The sequence below is a fragment of the Hyperoodon ampullatus genome (assembly GCF_949752795.1).
Source record: "Hyperoodon ampullatus genome assembly, chromosome: X".
NCBI classification, from domain to species: domain Eukaryota; kingdom Metazoa; phylum Chordata; class Mammalia; order Artiodactyla; family Ziphiidae; genus Hyperoodon; species Hyperoodon ampullatus.
Genome location: NC_136913.1, coordinates 65,571,397 through 65,595,680, shown reverse-complemented (window position 1 = coordinate 65,595,680; position 24,284 = coordinate 65,571,397). Strand labels below are relative to the sequence as shown.

Here is a 24,284-nt window from a genome sequence, read left to right as displayed (position 1 = left end):
CTTAGCAGCTGCACCAACAGTGTACAAGAGTACCAATTTCTCCACATCTTTGCCAACACTTGCTTTTTTGTTGTTGTTCATAACCATTCTAACATGTTTGAGGTGATATTGTGGTTTTGATTTGCATTTACCTGATGATTAGTGATGCTGATTATCTTTTTATATATGTTTGCCATTTGTATATCTTTAAGAAATATCTAATCAAGTCCTTAGCCCTTTTTTTTTTTTTTTTGGCTGCATTGGGTCTTTGTTGCTGTGCGTGGGCTTTCCCTAGTTGTGGCGAGCAGGGGCTACTCTTTGTTGAGGTGCGCAGGCTTCTCATTGCGCTGGCTTCTCTTGTTGCGGAGCACGGGCTCTAGGCGCGCAGGCTCAGTAGTTGTGGCACATGGGCTTAGTTGCTCCGCTGCATGTGGGATCTCCCCGGACGAGGGCTCGAACCCATGTCCCCTACATTGGCAGGCAGATTCCTAACCACTGTGCCACCAGGGAAGCCCCCTTGGCCCATTTTTAAATTGAGTTATTACTTTTACTGTGGAGTTGTGGGAATTCTTTATATTTTGGGGAGCATAACCCCTTATAAGATATATAGTTTGCAAATATTTTCTCCTATTCCTTAGATTGCCTTTTCACTCTGTTGTTTCCTTTGGTGTGTGGAAACCTTTTAGTTTGATGTAGTCCCACTTGTTTATTTTTGCTTTTGTTACCTATGCTTTTGGTGTCATATCCATGAAATCATTGTCAAGACCAATGTCATGAAGTTTTTCCCCTATGTTTTCTTCTAGGAGTTTTATAGTTTCAAGTCTTACATTTAAGTCTTTAATCCATTTTGAGTTGATGTTTGTGTGTGCTATAAGATAAAGGCCCAATTTCATTCTTTTGTATGTGGCTACCTAGTTTTCCAACACCATTTGTTAAAGAGACTATCCATTCCCCATTGTGTATTTTTGGCACCCTAATTCAGTACATTTGCAGGATACAAAATCAACATATAAAAACCAGTTGAATTTCTACATATTAACAATGAATTGTCTGAAAAGGAAATTAATTAAAAATCCCATTTACAATAGCATAAAAAAATAAAACACTTAGACCTAGAAAAATTGTACAGATGAACTGGTTTGCAGGGCAGAAATAGAGACACAGATGTAGAGAACAAACGTATGGACACCAAGGGGGGAAAGTGGTGGGGGAGGGGGGTGGTGGGATGAATTGGGAGATTGGGATTGACATATATACACTAATATGTATAAAATAGATAACTAATAAGGACCTGCTATACGAAAAAATAAAATAAAATTCAAAAATTCAAAAATAAAAATAAAAATAATTTTTTAAAAAATAAAACACTTAGGAATAAACTTAACTAAGGAGGTAAAAGACATTGTACACTGAAAACTATAAGACATTGATGAAAGAAATTGAAGATACAAATAAATGGAAAGCTATCCCCCCAAAATAATGATCTCAATTTTTTTAAATTCATGCTTTTAAATTCATAATCTTTATGTATGAGTGTATTTGAGTTGGGGAAGGGATCTCACCTCACGCTACCTTCACATCGCCATTTAAAGCTCTCAAACACTTCCCCATTTATTTATTCATTTGTCCATGATTTTAAAAACTTACAGGATTCCAAGGATGCAAAGAATATTAAAGTATCTATCACCCTGAGTTTAGACAGAATTGAGATGCCTAAAATGTAGCAATACAATGCAATAAATAAGCAGTACAGAAAGCATTTCAGAAAAAAATGTATTTTTTATTCCTGTTCCAATTTGTCATTTTAAAAAGCAGCAAAATCCTAGAATTTTTAAAACTGTAAACATTAACAGTAAGAGGGAGGGGCTCCATCTCACTAATTTTAAAGTAAGATGTGGTCTTTTCATACTTCCTTTCATTAAATATCTGTCGTAAGACGTAGGGGGAAAATAATCATAGGATTATTTATATTTTCAACTGGAATAATTTCAACCCAGTTACCATAGAGTATCAAGTCAAATAATGTTGCAGAACACAGTAAGCAAAGTGCAAATATTATTGTAAAATTGTAAAAGGTTTAGAAAAGTGGCACACAGTATGCGTATTTATATGTTTAATAATTTTCATCCTACCTGTTTGAAATCCCTAATAAGCCTTGACAGGCAACACTTAAAATTGCCCATAGATTTAAATTTTAGGCCTACAATTAAGTATTTCAGAAAGAATTATTCTTTGCCCCTTTACACCCATCCACATAAAAATTCACTTCAGGACTCCTTACCTTCCTGGACATTCAATTGTAGTTGTCCATCAATGTGCATAGCCTTAACTATTAAGATATAAATTCAGCCCCAAATTTAAAATCTAAACTCACAACACATGTAATTAAGATGGGTTTTAAGTGGGCTTCCAATTATTAGCAAGTTGTTTTCTAACTTCAACATTAACACTGTGTTAAGCTTTCAAAGAAATTCACTGAAAGGCAGAAACCAGAAATAAAGCTTTATCAGAAGAATATCAAATCTACTAGGCTCTGTTTTTAGGTAAAGTTTATCATTATGAGCGGCAAGATCCTCTACATTCTTAGTCACTGGGCCTTTCCCTGACTTTAAAACACATATGGAATTTAAGAAAAAAAATGTCATGAAGAACCTAGGGGTAAGACAGGAATAAAGACACAGACCTACTAGAGAATGGGCTTGAGGATATGGGGAGGGGGAAGGGTAAGTTGTGACAAAGCGAGAGAGTGACATGGACATATGTACACTACCAAACGTAAAATAGATAAGTAGTGGGAAGCAGTTGCATAGCACAGGGAGATCAGCTCGGTGCTTTGTGACCACATAGAGGGGTGGGATAGGGAGGGTGGGAGAGAGGGAGATGCAAGAGGGAAGAGATATGGGAACATATGTATATGTATAACTGATTCACTTTGTTATAAAGCAGAAACTAACACACCATTGTAAAGCAATTATACTCCAATAAAGATGTAAAAAAAATTTTTTTAGTAAAGAAATGCCCATTCAAAAAAAAAAAAACACTTCAGGGTGAGAGAGTGGCATTGACGTATATACACTACCAAATGTAAAATAGATAGCTAGTGGGAAGCAGCCGCATCACACAGATCAGCTAGGTGGGATAGGGAGGGTGGGAGGGAGATGCAAGAGGGAGGGGATATGGGGATACTTGTATACATATAGGTGATTCACTTTGCTGTACAGCAGAAACTAACACAACAATGTAAAGCAATTATACTCCAATAAAGATGTAAAAAAAAAAAAGAAGAAAAGAAAACACTTCAGGGACCTCCCTGGTGGTGGAGTGGATAAGACTGAGCTCCCAATGCAGGGGGCCTGGGTTCAATCCCTGGTCAGGGAACTAGATCCCACATGCATGCTGCAACTAAGAGTTCGCATGCCACAATTAAGGAGTCCGTGTGCTGCAACTAAGGAGCCCACCGGCCACAACTAAGGAGCCAGCAAGCCATAACTAAGGAGTTGGCGAATCTCAACTAAGGAGCCTGTGAGCCACAACTAAGGAGTGCGCCTGCCACAACTAAGACAACTAAGACCCAGTGCAACCAAATAAATAAATATTTTTAAAAAATAGAACCTGGATAATTAGAAAAAAATAAACCGGGTTTCCCTGGTGGCGCAGTGATTGAGAGTCTGCCTGCCGATGCAGGGGACACGGGTTCGTGCCCCGGTCTGGGAGGATCCCACATGCAGCGGAGCGGCTGGGCCCGTGGGCCATGGCCGCTGGGCCTGCCCTTCCGGAGCCTGTGCTCCACAACGGGAGAGGCCACAACAGTGAGAGGCCCGCGTACCGCAAAAAAAATAAATAAATAAAAATAAGTAAACCACTTCGTATCTCTAAATGAATCATCCCTAATCTCCCATATCAATGCATGAGCATACCAACACTTTTTAAATTACTACTATATTAAACTGAGCTTTCAAATAGAAGGGAATGTCTTCAAGAAGTACATCAGGTTTCCTGGCATTGAGCAGATAGTAGGCACCCCCCAAATGCTTACGAAGTGCTTATTAATATCACCAGTAAAGTTAATAGTCAGGAGGGTGAGAACACAACATCTGTGCCTCTACAACTACCATGATACCTAGTTCTAAGTAAGTTTAATGAATTTAAAAGAACAGAACACATGCACTAAAATAGTTTGAGTCAAATTAAGAATGGCACTTACGGGCTTCCCTGGTGGCGCAGTGGTTGAGAGTTCACCTGCCGATGCAGGGGACATGGGTTCGTGCCCCGGTACGGGGAGATCCCACATGCCGCGGAGCGGCTGAGCCCGTGAGCCATGGCCGCTGGGCCTGCGCGTCCGGAGCCTGCGCGTCCGGAGCCTGTGCTCCGCAACTGGAGAGGCCACAACAGTGGGAGGCCCACATACCGCAAAAAAAAAAAAAAAAAAAAAGAATGGCACTTACGACATTCACCCTTTTTAAAAAGTACTTCATAACTCCCCCAATAAATAACATTTGAAGGATTGGCAATGCTTCTAGATTAAGTCACTTATCTAAATTCTTCAAACATTACAGAGTTTTACAGGGAGACTAATTTGACAACCTTCACACAGGATGAAAACTTTGAGTACACTAAGCAAGCTGCAAGGTCAGAATATTGTGATGACACAAAATAACTTCGACTTAAACCACAGCTTCATTTCTGGTAGTGGCCGTGGTAGTTTTATAACTACTCATCAGGACAAGATTAATCATAAAACTAAGTTTTGTAAGTATTTTCAAAGATGCCGACTACCACCACCAGATTTTATCACACAAGGCAACACGTATGCTGACAAATAGACATTTAAAAATGTCATACTAGGACTTCCCTGGTGGAGCAGTGGTTACGAATCTGCCTGCCAATGCAGAGGACACGGGTTCGAGCCCTTGTCCGGGAAGATCCCACATGCCACGGAGCAACTAAGCCTGTGTGCCACACCTACTGAGCCTGCGCTCTAGAGCCCAGGAGCCACAACTATTGAGCCCATGTGCCACAACTGCTGAAGCCCTCACGCCTAGAGCCCGTGCTCTGCAACATGAGTGTAGCCACCGCAATGAGAAGCCCGCGCACAGCAACGAGCACTGCAACGAAGAGTAGCTCCCACTTGCCACAACTAGAGAAAGCCCACGTGTAGCAACAAAGACGCCAAAACAGCCAAAAAATAAATTTATTTTTTTTAAAAGTCATACTATTTTTTTTTTTTTTTTTGCAGTACGCGGGCCTCTCACTGTTGTGGCCTCTCCCGCTGAGGAGCACAGGCTCCGGACACGCAGGCTCAGCGGCCATGGCTCACGGGCCCAGCCGCTCCGCGGCATGTGGGATCTTCCCGGACCGGGACACTAACCCGTGTCCCCTGCATCGGCAGGCGGACTCTCAACCACTGCGCCACCAGGGAAGCCCCCATACTATTTATTTTTGCCTATCAGAATAGCTGACAATTACTACTTATCTGACAGAAGTCGTATAAATCATACTGAAAATTACCTCCAGTCATTAGAAATTCTCAGTGCCAACTCAGGAACAAAAACAGGTTAAAACTTCCTTAAAGACATGTTTATTTTGCATAATGATGTTGGAGGGTTACGTGCATTTGAATACTTTAGTCTTCTTTTAACATTCTAAATATGATATAAAGTGTTCAAATTTTACCAAATAGTGTCACTACTACGTAGTTACTAATCTTGCAACCTACTTGTGTTGCAATGACATTCAAATCCTTATTCCTACTTTAAAAAGTCATGAAATTACTGGCTTTGGTACATTAATGAGAAAACAGGACATATTGCCATAAGAGCAATTCTTCTGGTATTTCATCTATTGAGTAAACATTCTTTAGATGTTTGGTTAAGCATAAATCCTTATCTACATCAGGAACATTTGGAGAGTCCTAAAAGCCACTTACCTGATAACCTACAGTATCAGGTAAGTGAATTTTAGAAATCTCAAATTTAACCAATATAGATAGGTGATTCAACTGAAATTTCATTTTCTGCTCAAGCACTATTAACAAGCCACTACTTGAGGCTTACTTCGGAGCCTTTGGCTGAGGAAATAAAGCACATGGTGTAGATACTGTGTTTTCTTCAGTTAATATCTTACACATAAAATGCAATGTCATGCTGAATTCAGGATAATCCACTAATCCAAAAACTGGTATAGTTACAGAAAGCCAACAGCAGAGGTCACTAGTAGTTAGATAAGTAAAACATCTTTTCTTTAATAACCTCATAAACGTCTCAAATAAATATGCTGAAAAATATAGAGCTGTAAGATAACTGTACCATGGGAGCCACGGAGCTAGCTAGTCTTCAGACATCCTAGGAGTTCATTTGATAGGATCACTCTTCCTATATGGGTCTGGTGACACCCTAAGTTCTCTTGGCAGGAGTACAAAGGACTTAATGCCAATTCCAAATACAAACATATATGAGAGGCTGAAAGTAGTAGGTATAACCAAGATATGGACACTAAATTTTAAACTCAAAGATGCCCTAAAATAACTCTGATCAGTTATTCATAAACTGTAATTTCAGCCTATTATAAAGTTGACTTCTAGGTGACAGCCAAACTTTCCTTTCACACTACCTAAATAGAGAAAAGCTATTCAAGAAGTTGTACAGTGTTTTGACTTTAATATTAACACAAAGGTTAAATAAATAAAAAGTGATCAAGCTTGGTTTCATTTACAAAAGAAACAAACAAACCTACAATGAGGTTTTCAAATGTACTTTATTTCTTCAATCATGCCATATTTTAATGGGTACATAATGCTTTTACTTGGCATCAATTATGAGTTGATTTTGAAACAATTCAGTATTAAACCAGCTGGGATGATCACTGTTCTCTCCATTCCTTTGGGGTGACTCTGCCAACAGGGGACAGGTTCCATTCTATTCCAATTTGTGTTGCTGTCTGTAAGAATTAAAATGCTGTCAGTTATATGTTTAAACCAGAGCCCACTCTCCCTTGGAGAGTATTTCCTAAAGTGGCAAAGGTATTCTGCACTATAGGTTAAAAACACACAGAAAGTCACCTGGGATACAGTGCCCTCCAGGTAGGCCAAACCTAATTGCTGTGCTAATTCTCTAGAGTAGTGCTGTTCAGTAGAACTTCCAGAGATGAAGGAAATGTTCTATATCTGCACTGTCTAATACAGTTAGCACTAGCTACATACAGCTATTGAGCAACTAAGATGTAGCTAGTATGACTCAGCAACTAAATTTTAAATTTCATTTAATTAATTCAAATTTGTATATCACATTTCTATACTACATCCTCAAAAACATTGTTGCACTCAACCACGACTACCTAAATACTGCCAAAGAGGACTTTTATAATATCCCTTCATCAAGTAGCACTTCACTTCCAAAAGTGCCCCTGATCACACATTTGTTCAACATCTGTTTAGTCTTCCAATTAAGTACACACACTTATTTTAATAATATATCTGATTTCAGGAAGATCAAAATAAAAATGAAAAAGGCCTATTAATAAAGTCTTTGACTATTAAGGCAAGGGTTGTTTCATATCTTTTAAAATCAGTTTATATATTTATTATAACTTCAAGACTCCTACTTTTAACCAGCAAGTACAGTGACTGGTAAGTAGATTGGTAAATGAAGATGTAAAAAACTAAAATATTAAAAGCAAGTCCCTTTATATGTCATCCATCAGAAATGCTGTACTCAGTTCTGAGGGTAGAATATACAAGAAAGGTTGATTAAGCAAAGAAAGGTGACCAAGATGGTGAAAACCCTGGAAATCATATAACAAAAAAAAATGATCAACAGAACTAAGAATGTTTAATATGAAAGACAAGATCCAGGAGACATGAAAGGAATCTTCTAATATCTAACAGCTGATACATGGAAATGTGATCAGAATTTCTGTATTGCAATGAAATGATGGGTAAAATATGAAGGAGGCAGATTTTAGCTCAACATAAGATCTTTTCAACCAGCTACACAATATGGAAAAGACTGCCTTTTGATCCACTAAGCAACTTGTTATCGGAAATGTTAAGAACAGATGATGGATGAATGCTCAATGTTGAGGAAGAAATTCCTGCACTAGGTGTCTCTAAAGCCCCTCCTAACTAGAAATGTATACTGTGTGAAAACATTTTGAATACATGAGATAAATGGGAATAAAAAGCATCTAAAACAGGTTATCAATCAACAGTACTTACATATGCCCATACAGCAACACAGAAAGTGGCTCCACTTGCTAATACAGCATTACCATATTTGTCATGGAAATCAGGTGCCCGCTTCTGGTGGCTCTGCCTTGACACTGTTTGTGGAATGCTTCGAACTTAAAGGGGGAAAAGAAAGAATACGGGAGCATATCTATCAATCATCAGGAAAAGAGAACATGTGTAATTGATATTGCCACTCACAGGGCTTCCCTGGTGGTGCAGTGGTTGAGAGTCCACCTGCTGATGCAGGGGACACGGGTTCGTGCCCCGGTCCAGGAAGATCCCACATGCCGCGGAGCGGCTGGCCCGTGAGCCATGGCCGCTGAGCCTGCGCATCTGGAGCCTGTGCTCCGCAACGGGAGAGGCCACAACAGTGAGAGGCCCGCACACCGCAAAAAAAAAAAAAGCATGATATTGCCACTCACAAAAGCCAAGGAAGTGAACTCTACAGTATTATGCAGTATAATAAAATGTTAAAACATATTGCAGCTAAAAGCAAAGTAGCATATTTTGAAATGCTTCACAAATAAGATTGACAGATGGATAAATATGTGATATAACAAATACAGCAAAATGTTAGTTGTAGAATCTATGTGGTGGGTATGTGGGTATTCATTATACAATTCTTCCAACTTTTCGATATGCCTGGAACTTTTCACAATAAAATGTTGAGGGGAAAAACCAAGGAAAAGTGATGTCAGTAACATCCATAACAAACTGGCATTTGTATAACCTCTGAACTTAGCTCCTACTTCATTAATTTGAGTACTTATGACTTTGATTTTCACTAAAGTTTACTCAGCAGTGCTCAACAACTTACAACATAAAGGGGTAAATAAACTCAAAATCATTAAAGCACGCTAAATGTTTATGACCTTAAAATTACGGCAAAACCTCCAAAAACTAGAGTAATCTTGATTTTTTAAAAAAGTGACTAATGAATATAGCACCATGCTAAAAGAAATGGGGTATATGGAAATGTGTAAGACACAGACTCTGTTCTTGGGTAACTTCCACTCTAGGGGAGGCTATTAAATACAAAGACACAAACCATTATAATACAAGAAAGTACAATGTTACCTAAGCACTTTGAATAGCAGGTAGGATTTGGTTATGTAGCCAGACTATTAGATACAAAGACACAAACCATTGTAATACAAGGAAGCAGAATGTTAGCTAAGCACTTTGAATAGCAGGTAGGATTTGGTTAGGTAGGCATGGGAAAGGCGAATCTGAAAAAAGCAGAGACAGAAAACCCAGTGTCCTAGAAAACAAATTACGTTTGAAGGACGAGGTAAATAAATTAGTAACAGGAGGTAAAACTAGAAAGGTTCATGGAGGGCCACTTTTTTGGTAGAGGTAAAAGCTGTTGAGCAGAATGACATGAAAACTTTGCTATTACTGCTATTTTCGCAGAGTTTTCAAACTGCCTCTGGAGGTACTTGGGGCGCTTAGGAAAGAGCCAAGACTGGAAAATGCATATTTCCAGCTGCTTTTTTCTTCTTCTCCAATCTAAGTAGCAGGTCCTTATTGTTTTAGAGCCTCAAAAGGTATGTAATGAAAAAACGTATTAAAGAAACAGCAATGTTGCCCATTCACTAGCAATTATGAATATAATGGGTTATGTGATACAATGGGTTATTTGATATAATGTGATACAATGGGTTATTTCAGGATAGTTATTTGACCATTTAATTGTTTCTTCGCTTAAGTGCCTTAGTTTTTTTTTTTTCACCTTTAGTCACACTTGGGATGAGCAAATTTACAAACATTTCCCAATGTAATCTGCTCTAGAGTAGTTAAAAAGTGAGCATGTGAATTCCACATTGAAAATAACAACCCCCAAACCCCTTTCCTGAGGTACAAGGCCCTACCTGCTCAAAAAGCAAAGAAAATAAGATTACCAAGCAAGCAATTCTGGAACACCTCATGACCTCAACAGTCAGGTCACCCAAGTGGATTTCTTTGGACCTCTTCTCTGTGACAAGAAATGGTTCAGTTACCACCTATTGGTAATCTCATATAATCCTCAACAGCTCTACAAGGTAGGTATTATTTACTAAGCCCCTATTTTACAAAGGAGGAAAATGAAGTTGAGAGAGGTTAAATCATTTGCCCAAAGTGAAAGAGATAATAGACGTGGCTTTTGGAATATGAAAAACCGGTCAGGCAACTACTTTTTGGTTATTGTCAAAGGTGCTTGAGTGTTTAGAACACATATCTAGTAATACTTCTAATGACTCCATAAACAGAAAATAAAAAGATGGCTAAAGAAGCTAAATGGTAGTTGTTTAAGGTCACTTTCATTGTAAAACTGCTCACGTTACGCAAGGTCACCTTCAGTGCAAATCAAGTATGGAAATGACTTTTATCTCTCCAATCTAGTGCATTCTCAGTACATAATGCTGGTCTCAAAATTTCCCTGTACCTGCCTAACTTTTAGGTAAGAAAAAAATGACCACAATTATTTAGTTAATAATCCACAAATAACATAAAAGCTGCAGTGCTACCATTTAGGTTGTCTCCCTGCAATGAAACCAAGAATTGGAGAAGAGGCTCTTCCATTTGCGGGTAAACGTGTCCCCAAAGCTAAGTTTACGGAATTACTTAAGGAACGAGAAGTGTTCACCAAGTGTCTCCCTTGAAATCGTAGGTTACCGAATAATTAAAAAAAAAAGCAGAGCTGGGTTATGACTCCAGTAACAAAAGAGAGCTGGGAACCCAAACAGAAACGCTGAGCGATTAGGCTAATGCTAAAGACATTTTCCCAATTACTTGGGGTGAGGTGGGAGACCGAGCATTTAGAATAATAAGGTCGAGATGCACATGGAAGGAAGGGGCACGAAAGACCACGAGGACAAATGGATAAAGGCAGTTGGAAAAGATATGCTCACAATTTTTGCTCACCTCCGAGACGACTTAGTGCGTTTTTGGCCAAGGGAAACATCGTGAAGCTGAAGACAGAACGGCGGCAACTGCAGCTGCTGACTTCTTGCAATTTCACCTCTAGTAACCTTGCAAAGAACCCTGAGAAACAAAATGGCTTCCGGCTGAGCTCTTTAAAGAGATTTGATGAATCTCGCGAGACCTGTAAAAAACCTATAGAATTTGTCCTCTTTACAGCACGGAAGGATGAACGCCTTGTGGGAAACGAAGTTTTACACTTTGTAAATGACATATCAGGATATTTACGTAACAATGAGAGAATCCCTGGCCTGGAAGCCAGGTTTAGGGCTCTATAGAGGAGAGCTGAGACATTGATCTCAGACTGAGACATCAAAGGCACCAGCTTCAAGATAGTGTTTTAGAGGCTTGAGCTTGTATCTCTCTCCACACTAGCAGTACTTTCTGTTCCCTCCAAACTTCCTTCATTTCTTTAATTTTTTTCCTATTACTACCTACTAATTCGTTTAACTTTTAATTTTGAAATGATTTCAAGTTATGAGGAAACTTGCAAGAACAGTAAAAAGAATTCTTAATATGTAGATAAATATGTGCTAAAGCAAATTTAACAAATTGTTGATTGTAGAATCTTGGCAGTGTGTGTTCAGAGTACAATTCTTTCACTTTGTCTGTATATTTGGATATTTTCATAATAAAATATTGGGGGAAGGAGAATTCCTGTACACCCATTACCAAGGTACACCACTTGGTAATATTTTGTCACATGTTTTCTTTGTGTGTGTGATTAAATACATGTACATAAAAGATGTATATATAAATGCATCTCTTTTTTTCTGAACCATTTGACAATAACTTGCATACGTCATGTGCTTTTACCTGTTAATACTTCAGGGTTCATTTCCTAAGAGTAAGCTATTCTCTTACATAACCACAGTACAGTTATTAAATTCAGAAATTTTAATATTGAGACAGTACAGCTCATATTCCAATTTCACCAATTACCCCAATATCTCTATCCAGAATTCAATCCAGTTCCCTGTATTGAATTTAATTATGTCTTTTTTTTAAACATCTTTATTGGAGTATAATTGCTCCACAATGGTGTGTTAGCTTCTGCTTTATAACAAAGTGAATCAGCTATACATATACACACATCCTCATGTCTCTTCCCTCTTGCGTCTCCCTCCCACCCTCCCTATCCCACCCCTCTAGGTGGTCACAAACCACCGAGCTGATCTCCCTGTGCTATGCTGCTGCTTCCCACTAGCTATCTATTTTACATTTGGTAGTGTATATATCTCCATGCCGCTCTCTCACTTCGTCCCAGCTTACCCTTCCCCCTCCCCGTGTCCTCAAGTCCATTATCTACGTCTGCGTCTTTATTCCTGTCCTGCCCCTAGGTTCTTCAGAACCTTTTTTTTTTTAGATTCCATATATATGTGTTAGCATAAGGTATTTGTTTTTCTCTTTCAGACTTACTTCACTCTGTATGACAGACTCTAGGTCCATCCACCTCATTACAAATAAGTTATGTCTTTAGTCTCTTATAAAATCAAACAGTTCCTCGGCCTTTCTTTGTCTTTCATGGCACTAATTTTTTTCTTACTAAGGTAAACTTTATACTCTCAAGCTTACATATGAAGGAAGTGAGGTGCAGAATCAAGATTAGGCAATTGTAAGTGACAACTGGTAACGGACCTTCTGACTCCACAGGTCTGTGCTCTGTAATATATTTGAAGAGTACAGGCCAGTTATTTTGTAAAAGTTCCCTCAAATTTTGTGTGCTTGATGTTTTCTCGTAATTAGATTCAGTTAATGCACTTCTGACAGGAATACTACATGACAGATATGTCTTCTTAGGGCATCTTATCAGGAAGCCTATATTAGCTTGTCCCATTATTGATAGGGCCAACTTTAATCATTTGGTCAAAAGGGTGACCTCCTAGTTCCTATAGTATAAAGTTACTGTTTTTCCCTTTGTCATTAATAAGTAACATGAGGAATACATTCAGACTATATGTATATCTGTTCTTTATCAAACTTCCACCCACTAGTTTTTATATCCATTGATGATTTTTGTCTGAAAGAATTATTAGTATGAAAGTTGCAAAATGGTGATTTTATAACTCTATCATTCCTTCCATATTTAATGCTGAGTGTTCTACTATAAAGAGGAGTTTTATCTTCTCCCCTATTTATTTGTTCACTATCAGTGTGGATCCATGGATTCCATATGTTATAATCCATTGCTATAATGATTTATTTTAATGCTCAATAGTCTCAGATGCAGTCAGTAGGGTTTCCTTCAAGCTGGCTTATATGTCTTTTTTATGACGTCGCCATCATTTTTTTTGAGCACATCTTTATTTTCTGACACAAGGCTCATCTTGTACTTTCCCTGCCCCAGCACTGGAATCAACCATTTTCCGAAGGAGCCCTAATTTCTTTCAGGGATGGCATTTAACAACCTAGATTTGGCACTAGGTTTGCTCATTGATATTGGAGTGTCATTGCTTCTAGTCCTTCCTGTGAATAGAGCTAGGAATATATATCATGAACGATAAATTTATACAAATACTTCCAATTCCAGTCCAACCCCCAAAAGTTCTTTTTTACTTTCCCTCATTTCATATTTGTATCTCCCTTCTTACACAGTGAGAATCCTGGCTCTCAACATCAGTGTTTTTACATATTACATTATACACAATATATTTTCAGAATTGCTTTGCTCATATCACTATGAAAAACAAATCTACCTAGTAGAGTTTAAGATTTGCTTGTAGTTGTGTTTTTTTCTTTAGACTAATGGTATGTAATCAAGGTAGTGTGTTCATAAATTTTTCAGATTAGTTATTTTTTCTTTAGTGTGGTTGTTTTTCATTTGAAATAGAGTTGTGCTCCCTTTTTTCTGTTTGTATTCAATTTCAGTTTTTTAACCCATTCTTACTGATGTGATTTTTAAATGTTTAATTTATTTTTTAAATTGTGGTAAAATATACATAACATAAAATTTACCATTTTAACCATTTTAAAGTGTATAGTTGAGTGGTATTAAGTACATTCACATTGTTGTACAACTATCACCACCATCCATCTCCAGAACTTTTTTCACCTTGCAAAACCTCATGATTTGCTTTTATATTTTATTTAAAAAATATTAACATTATTTCAAAAGTCAAAACTATACAAACTGGTGTACTTAGAGAAGTGTCATTCCCTCTCATAACTTTTCTACTCCATTTCCTCCACCTCCTGTAGGTAACCAATTTCATTAATTTCTGATTTAAGCTTTCTGTGTTTCCTTTTGCAAAATGGGCAAACGTATATATTTTCTTATTTCCTCTTCTATTTTACACAAATGTAGCATAATATGTATGTACTTTTGCACTTGGTTTTTTCACTTTCACAATAGATCTTGAAAATTCATATCATTTACAGAGCTCTTCCTCATTCCTTTTCTTTACAGCTGTGAAATACTTCATGGTATTTATGTACCATAGTATATTCAATCATTCTCCTATATTTGAACATTTAGGTGGTTTTGAGAATATTTCAATTACAAATAATGCTGAAATGAATAAATTTGTGAGCATATATTTTCTTATTATTGGAGTAGATTCCTAGAAGTGGGATTGCTGAATCAAAGGATAAATGCATTAGATATTAAGTTATCCTCCATTTTTCATTCCCACCAGCAATGTATGAGGGTGCCTGTTTCCCCACAGACTCAATGACATCATGTATTGAATTTTTGCCAAAATGATAGGTGAGATTTTTGTGTACTTAAAAAACTTACCTTAATTTTTTATTTGTTAAATTTACATGCAGTAAAATTCACTCTTTTTTAGTGTAGTCTTCTGAGTTTTGACAAATGCAAACAGTGTGTAACCACCCCAATAATTAAGGAAAGGCTGTATCCTTACAAAAAATCTCCTTGTGTGGCCCCTTTGTAGTCAGTCTCTCTCCCCACCTCCAGCCCCTGATAGTCACTCATCTGTTCTCTACCTTTCTAGAATGTCATATAAATGGAATCACATGGCATGTCTCAGTGTTCTTTTTAAAAATTTTTCTTACTATGAGTGTCTGTAAACATTTTAATTTTTTACATATCTCTAGATCATGTCTCTTCAGAAGCAGCTATTTTCCCTTCCATACCCATCTCTTTGTCTCTCCAACTTAATGAAATTATTTTCCTCTCTGTGTGTTTCTCAGCAGGGCCTAAAAGAATAGTCATATGATATTCCACAGCATCAAAATAAATCCAAATTACATGCAATAGGTTTTGTTGGTTTTTCTCCTCTTGAGTATATTATTCTTCTCTATTATCCCAGTTTTACAACCCACAATGATAAACAGAACTGGGCCAAATAAATGGAAGGTTCTGCTATGTAGGATTTTTATTATTTTTTAGATAAGGGAATTGGATATTTAAGAAAACCGATTATGACACAAAAACTTTAAAAAGACAGAAGTGCTTTCTTCTGTAACAGAAATTTAAGTCCTTGTTCATGCCTACCTAATAAACCTAAAGGTTTGCCATGAATAAACACTTTAGAATATAACTTTTGATGTCGGCTGTGTTCAGCCCATGTAGCACAGTTCCTGGGACACACAAGGTATTCAACAAGCTCTTGTTCATTCACTTTTAAAAATATCCCTCAGTAACATTGTTTTTGCTTTCCTGCTTTTACTTTTTTTTTTTTTTTTTTTTTTTTGGTTGTGCTGGGTCTTCCTTGCTGTGTGCGGGCGTTCGCTAGTTGCGGTGAGCCGGGGCTACTCTTCGCTGCGGTGCGCGGGCTTCTCATTGTCCTGGCTTCTCTTGTTGCAGGGCACGGGCTCTAAGCGCGCAGGCTTCAGTAGTTGTGGCTTGCGGGCTCTAGAGCTCAGGCTCAGTAGTTGTGGCACACGGGCTTAGTTGCTCCACGGCATGTGGGATCTTCCCCGGCGAAGGCTCGAACCCGTGTGCCCTGAATTGACAGGCGGATTCTTAACCACTGTGCCACCAGGGAAGCCCCAATTTAAATTTTTTTTTTTTTGAAATGCTTTGGAGGCCAAATAAGGGACTTGGATAGCTCCTATCAGTCACGTAGCTAGGTCCAAGTTTTCTAGAATACTACACGTAAGAGGTGTTCAAAGAGTTCTAAAGAGCCTCCGGGAAAAACTTTCCGTTGTAACAAGCTTAAGCCATGTTGGACGCCGAAAAGCCGCAAAGCTTCACAACTGCGCACGCGTATTTGAAGGGCCGCTAAGCCCGCCATCTTTACGTTTAATGAAAGGGGCGGCCCCTCATCCTTAGCGGACCAATGTAAAACCTCCAGATTGTCATTTTTCTATTGGCTAACAGAGACCAATTAGAAGTTAACCTTCTTTTAGCGGGCGTCTGGCTGTACAGCGCCCTGACGTAATGTGAGGGGACTACAGGAAGGGCTGAGCTGGACCAATGAGGAGGCGCGAGGGGCCTGGTTTGCCTGTTCTCACGCCCAACACTCAGACCCAGCCCCAGGAAAGTTTCCCTTCTAGGAAGGAGAGAAGCGAACATGGCAGCGCGTTGGTGGCTTTGGTGTGTCTCAGCGATCGTGGCGGTGGCACTGCTGCTCGTTTACGGGGTTCCCTCAGCCTCTGCCCAGAGAAAGAAGGAGGTGAGGATGCTGTTTCCAGCAACACGGGCTTCTCCCAACGAGTGGGGCTTGAGAGGGTCTGTTTTGTCCTTCCCGATCCCTTTTCCCCGCCGATTCTGTATCTTTGGTGGCTCCAATTCTGACGTTTTGGGAATTGTGGGGTTCGCGAGGGAAGAAACTGTAATACCTTGTCTTCTGGGACTGTAGAGTCTGAGAGTGGGGTGGGATAGGTGACAAGCTGGCTTCTATAGGCCTGTGGATGTACACAGCTACGAGTGTTGACACTTCTTTGAGTATGGGCCCCATCAGGTGGTGGCGGGAAGTTCGACTTTAGGTTCAAGGGGTAGAATATCTGAGTCTTTCTTCTGTCAGTAGATGTAACTCCCTTTTAGACGTGTGAGAACTATATATTTTATAGCATTTTCACTTCAGGAATGAGAGGAGTAAACAGAAGCGTGGAGCTATGCCAATTTTATTTCATTGTCCAAGTAATTGATTAAAAGCAAGTTACCAGAGTGAAGTTCTTAAACCATTTTCAATGATTTACCAAATATCAAGCACGCCAGGCGTTGTTGTGAGGAGCTTAGTGGATATAAGTGAACAAAACTAAGATTCCTTCTCGTGGAATTTACTGACTTTGGCAAGTGGAGGAGATACAGTATTCTTTACTCACCATTAAGCAATCCAAGCTGAGGAATTTTAACATTGTTGTTTTGAAACATGTGTAGAGCCGTATGCGCTTAGAGCTTTACAGATTACTAGCAATTCTTTATGCTCTCTAATTTTATAAATGAGGAAACCCAAGTCCTAAACTTACACAGTTAACTGTTGCAGAACAAGGACTGAAATCCTAGGTCAGTCAGTCTTATGCTATTTCCTGTACATTCTCCTTTTAGTACACAATACCTGTACAGGCCCTTTTAAAATGCCTTTTAAACATCTCCGATGCTTGTCAACTTGAGCTGAATTTAAGAGAACCTACCTTCTCTGTTTTTGAATATGTGTATTATTCCATAAGAAAAAAATAAGCTAGGATATTAAAACGAGTTACTTAATAGATTGGCAAAAAGTAAAAATAAAAATATACAATTTTCAAAGTAATGGTGAAATGAGCAGGCTCATACACTGGAACTAGAAATCTATGTGCTTTTTTAGGAGGGTTCCAAGCCATTTATACGAGGAAAACAAGATGTAGAGCAATACATAGTTTTATATTCTAGAGGCCTTTTATGTTAAATATATATATAAGTGTATGTATATATAGAGAGAAACCTTTGTAAGGATATACAACAATGGATATCTCTGGGTAGTTGGGATTGTTCATTACGGGAACACTGTAACGTTTTACCTTATATGTTGGTATTGTCTAAATTTCTACAACCACCATTTTTTAATAAAACAGTGAAAAATGTCAAAAACTAGTATTTCTACCAATTAAGTTATTTATTCATTTAACCTCTCACTAAACTACAAGCAGAAGAGCCTAGCAGGGGATAGGTTACGTTCAAAAGGAATCAGCAATGAATTATGTACTTCATTTTTTATTTTTTAAACTTCTTTATTGGAGTATAATTGTTTTACAATGGTGTGTTAGTTTCTGCTTTATAACAAAGTGAATCAGTTATACATATACATATGTCCCCATATCTCTTCCCTCTTGCATCTCCCTCCCTCCCACCCTCCCTATCCCACCCCTCTAGGTGGTCACAAAGCACTGAGCTGATCTCCCTGTGCTATGTGGCTGTTTCCCACTAGCTATCTATTTTACGTTTTGTAGTGTATATATGTCCATGCCACTCTCTCATTTTGTCCCAGCTTACCCTTCCCCCTCCCCGTGTCCTGAACTCCATTCTCTAGGAGGTCTGTGTCTTTGTTCCCGTCTTGCCCCTAGGTTCTTCATGACCTTTTTTTTTTTTTTTTTTAGATTCCATATATATGTGTTAGCATACGGTATTTGTTTTTCTCTTTCTGACTTACTTCACTCTGTATGACAGACGCTAGGTCCATCCACCTCGGTACAAATAACTCAATTTTGTTTCTTTTTATGGCTGAGTAATATTCCATTGTATATATGTGCCACATCTTCTTTATCCATTCATCTGTTGATGGACACTTAGGTTGCTTCCATGTCCTGGCTATTGTAAATAATGCTGCAGTGAACATTGTGGTACATGAGTCTTTTTGAATTATGGTTTTCTCAGGGTATATGCCCAGTAGTGGGATTGCTGGGTCATATGGTAGTTCTATTTTTAGTTTATTAAGGAACCTCCATACTGTTCTCCATAGTGGCTGTATCAATTTACATTCCCACCAACAGTGCAAGAGGATTCCCCTTTCTCCATACCCTCTCTAGCAATTATTGTTTGTAGATTTTTTTGATGATAGCCATTCTGACCAGTGTGAGATGATATCTCATTGTAGTTTTGATTTGTATTTCTCTAATGATTAATGATGTTTTTTTTTTTTTTTTTTTTTTTTTTTTTTTTTTTTTTTTTGTGGTACGCGGGCCTCTCACTGTTGTGGCCTCTCCCGCTGCGGAGCACAGGCTCCGGACGCACAGGCTCAGCAGCCATGGCTCACGGGCCCAGCCGCTCCGCGGCATATGGGATCCTCCCAGACCGGGGCACGAACCCGTATCCCCTGCATCGGCAGGCGGACTCTCAACCACTGTGCCACCGGGGAGGCCCCAATGATGTTTTATGTACTTTAAAATTGTTAACACGGTGGATTTTATGTTATATGAATTTTATCTCAATAAAAAAATTTTTTTAAGGAATCAGATTCTAACTCCCTTCCCATCATGCCACTGTTCAAGACCCTTATCGCTCTTGCAAATCTCTTGCCATGACTGCCTAACTGGTCATCCTTGAACTCATCCTTCATAGTGTTGCCAGAGATGCTAAGGTAAAAAACTGAAAGGTTAAAATAACCTATTTTGCAAAGTATAAAAGGACTCCTGTAGTCTGTCCCTGGTCTGCTTTTTCCAGGCTCATCTCAATTCAAGCTCCGCCCTCTACTGGCCGCATGGCTTTCAGGATCTTAGTTCTCCCACCAGGGATTGAACCCTTGCCCCGGCAGTGAGAGTGCCGAGTCCTAACCACTGGACTGCCAGGGAATTCCTGCCTTGATCTTTCTATACTCTCTCGCAAGTATCTATACTTGCTGGAGTATCTCCCTTCCTCTCCCTCACCCCACTCCCTCATTCACCTGAGGGTTCCTACTCTTCAAGTCTTAGCTCAAACATTACCTTCCTTCTTAACTAAGATTTTCCTGGTTCCCCCAGGTGAATTGAGATGAATTCAGCACATTGTATTGTCATTGTTTATATACCAGTCTTTCCCATTAGACTGTGAGCATCTTGAATACAGACACTTTTGTTTAATTGAGGTATAGTCGATTTACAATATTATATGAGTTTCAAGTGTACAACATGGTGATTCACCATTTTTAAAGATAGTACTCCATTTATAGTTATTATAAAATATTGGTTATGAATACAGACTCTTTTTTTTTTTTTTTTTTTGCGGTACGCGGGCCTCTCACCGCTGTGGCCTCTCCCGTTGCGGAACACAGGCTCTGGACGTGCAGGACCAGCGGCCATGGCCCACGGGCCCAGCCGCTCCACGGCATGTGGGATCCTCCCGAACCGGGGCACGAACCCACGTCCCCTGCATTGGCAGGCAGACTCTCAACCACTGTGCCACCAGGGAAGCCCTAGACACTTTTAAATTAATTTTTTTCACACCTAGCAGTATCTGTCAATAAGCATCTAATTAATTAATTAATTAACTGTGTACATATAAAGTCAGGAATCTGTTCTTTCACTTGAGGGTTTGTTTAGGTTTCACAATCTAAAATTGGATTTTTGCATCAGTAAACAAGGAGTAAATATAGGCTGGTAAAGTTGGTTTCGGTTTTATACCTTTCCCCTGTAACTGAGCATGTTTTGGACTTTTTAATAATGAGATTACTGTGATACTACTTAGAGACAGTTTAAAAATATAGGCGTTTTGTTGCAAAACGCTTTTTTGTCAATTTTTGAAAACATTATTTTGTAAAAAATCCCAGGTCTATCCACCATAGTAGATTTGGCTTTAAATGGTAGGATAATGTATGATCTTATAATCTAAGTATTCTGTTTAAAAAGACACCTCTTCTAAATGAATATAATTAGGAGTCACTTTGTATAACTAAGTCACTTTGCTGTACAGCAGTAATTAGCACAACATTGTAAATCAACTACACTTCAGTTAAAAAAAAATAGAGGGCTTCCCTGGAGGCGCAGTGGTTAAGAATCTGCCTGCCAATGCAGGGGACTCAGGTTTGAGCCCTGGTCCGGGAAGATCCCACATGCCGCGGAGCAACTAAGCCTGTGCACCACAACCACTGAGCCTGAGCTCTAGAGCCTGAGAGCCGCAACTACTGAGCCTGTGTGCCTATAGCCCGTGCTCCGCAACAAGAGAAACCACCAAAATGAGAAGCCCAAGCACCGCAACGGAGAGTAAGCCCTGCTCGCCACAACTAGAGAAAGCCTGTGTGCAGCAATGAAGATCCAATGCAGCCAAAAATAAATAAGTAAAATAAATAAATTTATTAAAAAAATAGAGAAGAACAACAAAAAAAGACACCTCTCCTAAACGAGTATAATTAAAAATCACTCAAGTTCTTCATAGTTGTCTGTTGTTAAATGGAATGCTACCCTACTTATCGGATTCCTTACACTCGTAACAGTGTTTTCACTGGAACATTGACTTATTCTCTAATATTTATTCAGTGCCTTCTACATGTCATGCACTATGGTTTACATGCATTATCTCTAATCCTCACAATAACCCTTCAGAGTATTAGCCCTTTTTGAAAGGTGAGGAAACTGACACTGAGCAAGAGAGACGTTGGGGGTTTGCCTAAAGAAGCACAGCTGTAGAGGCTGAGCTGGGATTCTACCCCTTGTCTGACTCCAAAGCGTATGCTCCCTGCTAGGCCACAAAGGCTTATTTTGCAGTGACTTATTTTATTTTTATGGTGAATTATTTCCCCCTCTGGTAGAAAGAAAGTTGCTTATTCTTGCAACTGGTGTCATTTTAGGGAGGCAGCATGATAAAAATGAAATGGCATGGTCTTTGACAGGATTATCCATATTTCAAGACTTCCCTGGTGGTCCAGTGGGTAAGACTCTGAGCTCCCAATAGAGGGGGTCTGAGTTCGATCCCTGGTCGGGGAACTAGATCCCGCATGGATGCCGCAACTAAGAGTCCGCATGCCACAACTAAAGATCCCACCTGATGCAAGGAAGATCCTGCATACTGCAACTAAGACACGGTACAGCGAAAATAAATAAATAAATATTTAAAAAAATAATAATTGACAATTCTTCACTTGTAAGAAATTATCCATGTTTCTTGATCTACTTCTGGGAATCTGTAATAGAAAAATAATATGGAATATGGAAAACAGTGTCTTTTTTTTTTCTTTTTTTTTTGGCCACACTGCATGGCTTGTGGGATCTTAGTTCCCCGATCAGGGATCGAACCTGGGCCCTGTGAGTGAAAGCCCTGAGTCCAAACCACCAGACTGCCAGGAAATTCCCTGGAAAAGAGTGAATGCACAAAGCATACTGCAACATTAAAAAATGGTCTTAATAATGCTAGGGTGACAGATAGTTTTCCTCCTGTTTTCTCAGTTTCCAAAAAATTGTGTAGAATTTTAAAGATCATGTGTGTTAATGCAACCCAAGTGATCTTTAGCAAGTTACTCTGAGTCTCATTTTCCTTATCAGTAGAATGGGAAAATGCCTATCTTCTTTTGTATTGTGAGAATTAAAGGAGATGAGGGCTGTAAAGTGCCTAATGCAGTACCTGGTATGTGGAAGACATTAGATGAATATTATTGATAGAAAATAAAATAAGATTGTGTTCCTCTGCAATATAAAATATTTTTCAATTGATCTTTTTGTATTGTTTTTATGAAGATTATTCAGAAAATAAAATTATGTGCATATTTTGACAAGGCAGGCAATTATTGGAAAAACTTCTATATTCTTTGACATTGCTTTGAGAAGTGATACATGAAAGTATCACATGCGCAAAACCCCAGCAGTTAGAAAATACCTTATTACCAAGAACCAAAGGCTCAGTAGCATTGCAAAACAAACAAATTGAGACATCCTCCAAAAATAAACATCAAGAGAGGGGACAGTGGTATATTTTAGCCCTGTCCAAGAAATACGTGAACTGAGAATGGAGCAGATAGCATTTAAGGATTACAAATACTCTCTTCTCTGTTCACTGTCTTTCTCCTTCAGTCATTATCTGCCAATTATGTTTCCAGGTCTGTTCAGTCTCACTTGTAATTTAAGGATGGAGTTGAAAATTTATTCCTTAACCAGGAATTTTTTAAACTAACATTTGTAGGCTAGTGGATCATTAAGAAAGCTAAAAATATCAAGAATTTTTATGAATAAACCCTGATGGTCTAGAACACAGATATAATGAAATACGTTTTGGGGGAAAGGGAGGTGTATTTTAGAGGAATTCAGACTGGTGATGCTTAGCTTTATTACTTCTGAAATTCAAAAGTAATCTTAATGGCAGCATCAGAATTTAGCTTTAAATTATAGTGGATTCCTATATGCCAGGGGTCCCCAACCACCGGGCCACAGACTGGTACCGGTCCGTGGCCTGTTAGGAACAGGGACTCACAGCAGGGGCTGAGCGGCGAGCCGCCGGGCGGGCAAGCGAACCTTCATCTGTATTTACAGCCGCTCCTTATTGCTCGCATTACCTCCAGAGCTCCACCTCCTGTCAGATAAGCGGGGGCATTAGATTCTCATAGGAGTGCGAACCCTACTGTGAACCGCGCATGCAAGGGAGCTAGGTTGCGCACTCCTTATGAGAATCTAATGCCTGATGATCTGAGGTGGAGCTGAGGTGTTGATGCTCTGCAAATACAGATTATCATTAGCAGAGAGCTTTGACTGTACAGAGACCATAATAAGTCAACTGCTTGCAAACTCATATCAAAACCCTATCAGTGAGTGGCAAGGGAAAACAAGCTCAGGGCTCCCACTGATTCTGCATTATGGTGAGCTGTATAATTATTTCATTATATATTTCAATGTAATAATAATAGAAATAAAGTGCACAATAAATGTAATGCACTTGAATCATCCCGAAACTATCCCCCCACTTCCCACCTCCGTCCATGGAAAAACTGTTCCATGAAAGCAGTCCCCGGTGCCGAAAAGGTTGGGGACCACTGCTATATGCTATATTTGCTGAGTGATATTTAGTGATAATAGGAGATTTGTAGTTGTTAAGGCTTAATCTATTTTGCTAGAGCTAATTGGGATACATATTATGCAAGCAAGTAGAATAAAGTTAAATTAGTGCAGTGTTGTGTTACTGCACTTTCTTGGTCCTCTTAATCCCTTGTAGTCCTAAAATTTTCATCGTACTTGATTATTACTAACAGAATTAGAGATATTAATTGACTTCCTGTTAATAGGATTATTTTGTGGCCATACTGATTTAAATGTTTCAAGAGAAGAAAAAGACTTTAAGCTT

At 38.9% G+C, this 24,284-nt stretch overlaps 2 protein-coding genes across 2 annotated transcripts in view; one reads left to right on the top strand and one right to left on the bottom strand.

Annotated features, from left to right (window-relative positions):
• Positions 1-6,713: 6,713 nt before the first annotated feature.
• COX7B (cytochrome c oxidase subunit 7B) lies at positions 6,714-11,224 on the bottom strand. Its single transcript, XM_079727155.1, has 3 exons — positions 11,108-11,224; positions 8,192-8,316; positions 6,714-6,915 (listed from the first exon to the last, which is right to left on the bottom strand). Exons 1-3 carry the CDS (start codon positions 11,145-11,147, stop codon positions 6,838-6,840), a joined length of 243 nt encoding a protein of 80 aa, XP_079583281.1. The 5' UTR covers positions 11,148-11,224; the 3' UTR covers positions 6,714-6,837.
• Positions 11,225-16,544: 5,320 nt separating this feature from the next.
• Positions 16,545-24,284, top strand: part of MAGT1 (magnesium transporter 1) — a gene marked incomplete at its 5' end in the record, with an annotated part of 46,250 nt that continues 38,510 nt past the window's right edge. Inside the window, 2 exon segments of the mRNA XM_079727028.1 lie at positions 16,545-16,565; positions 16,567-16,743. Of these exon segments, the coding sequence (XP_079583154.1) occupies positions 16,545-16,565; positions 16,567-16,743 (198 nt within the window).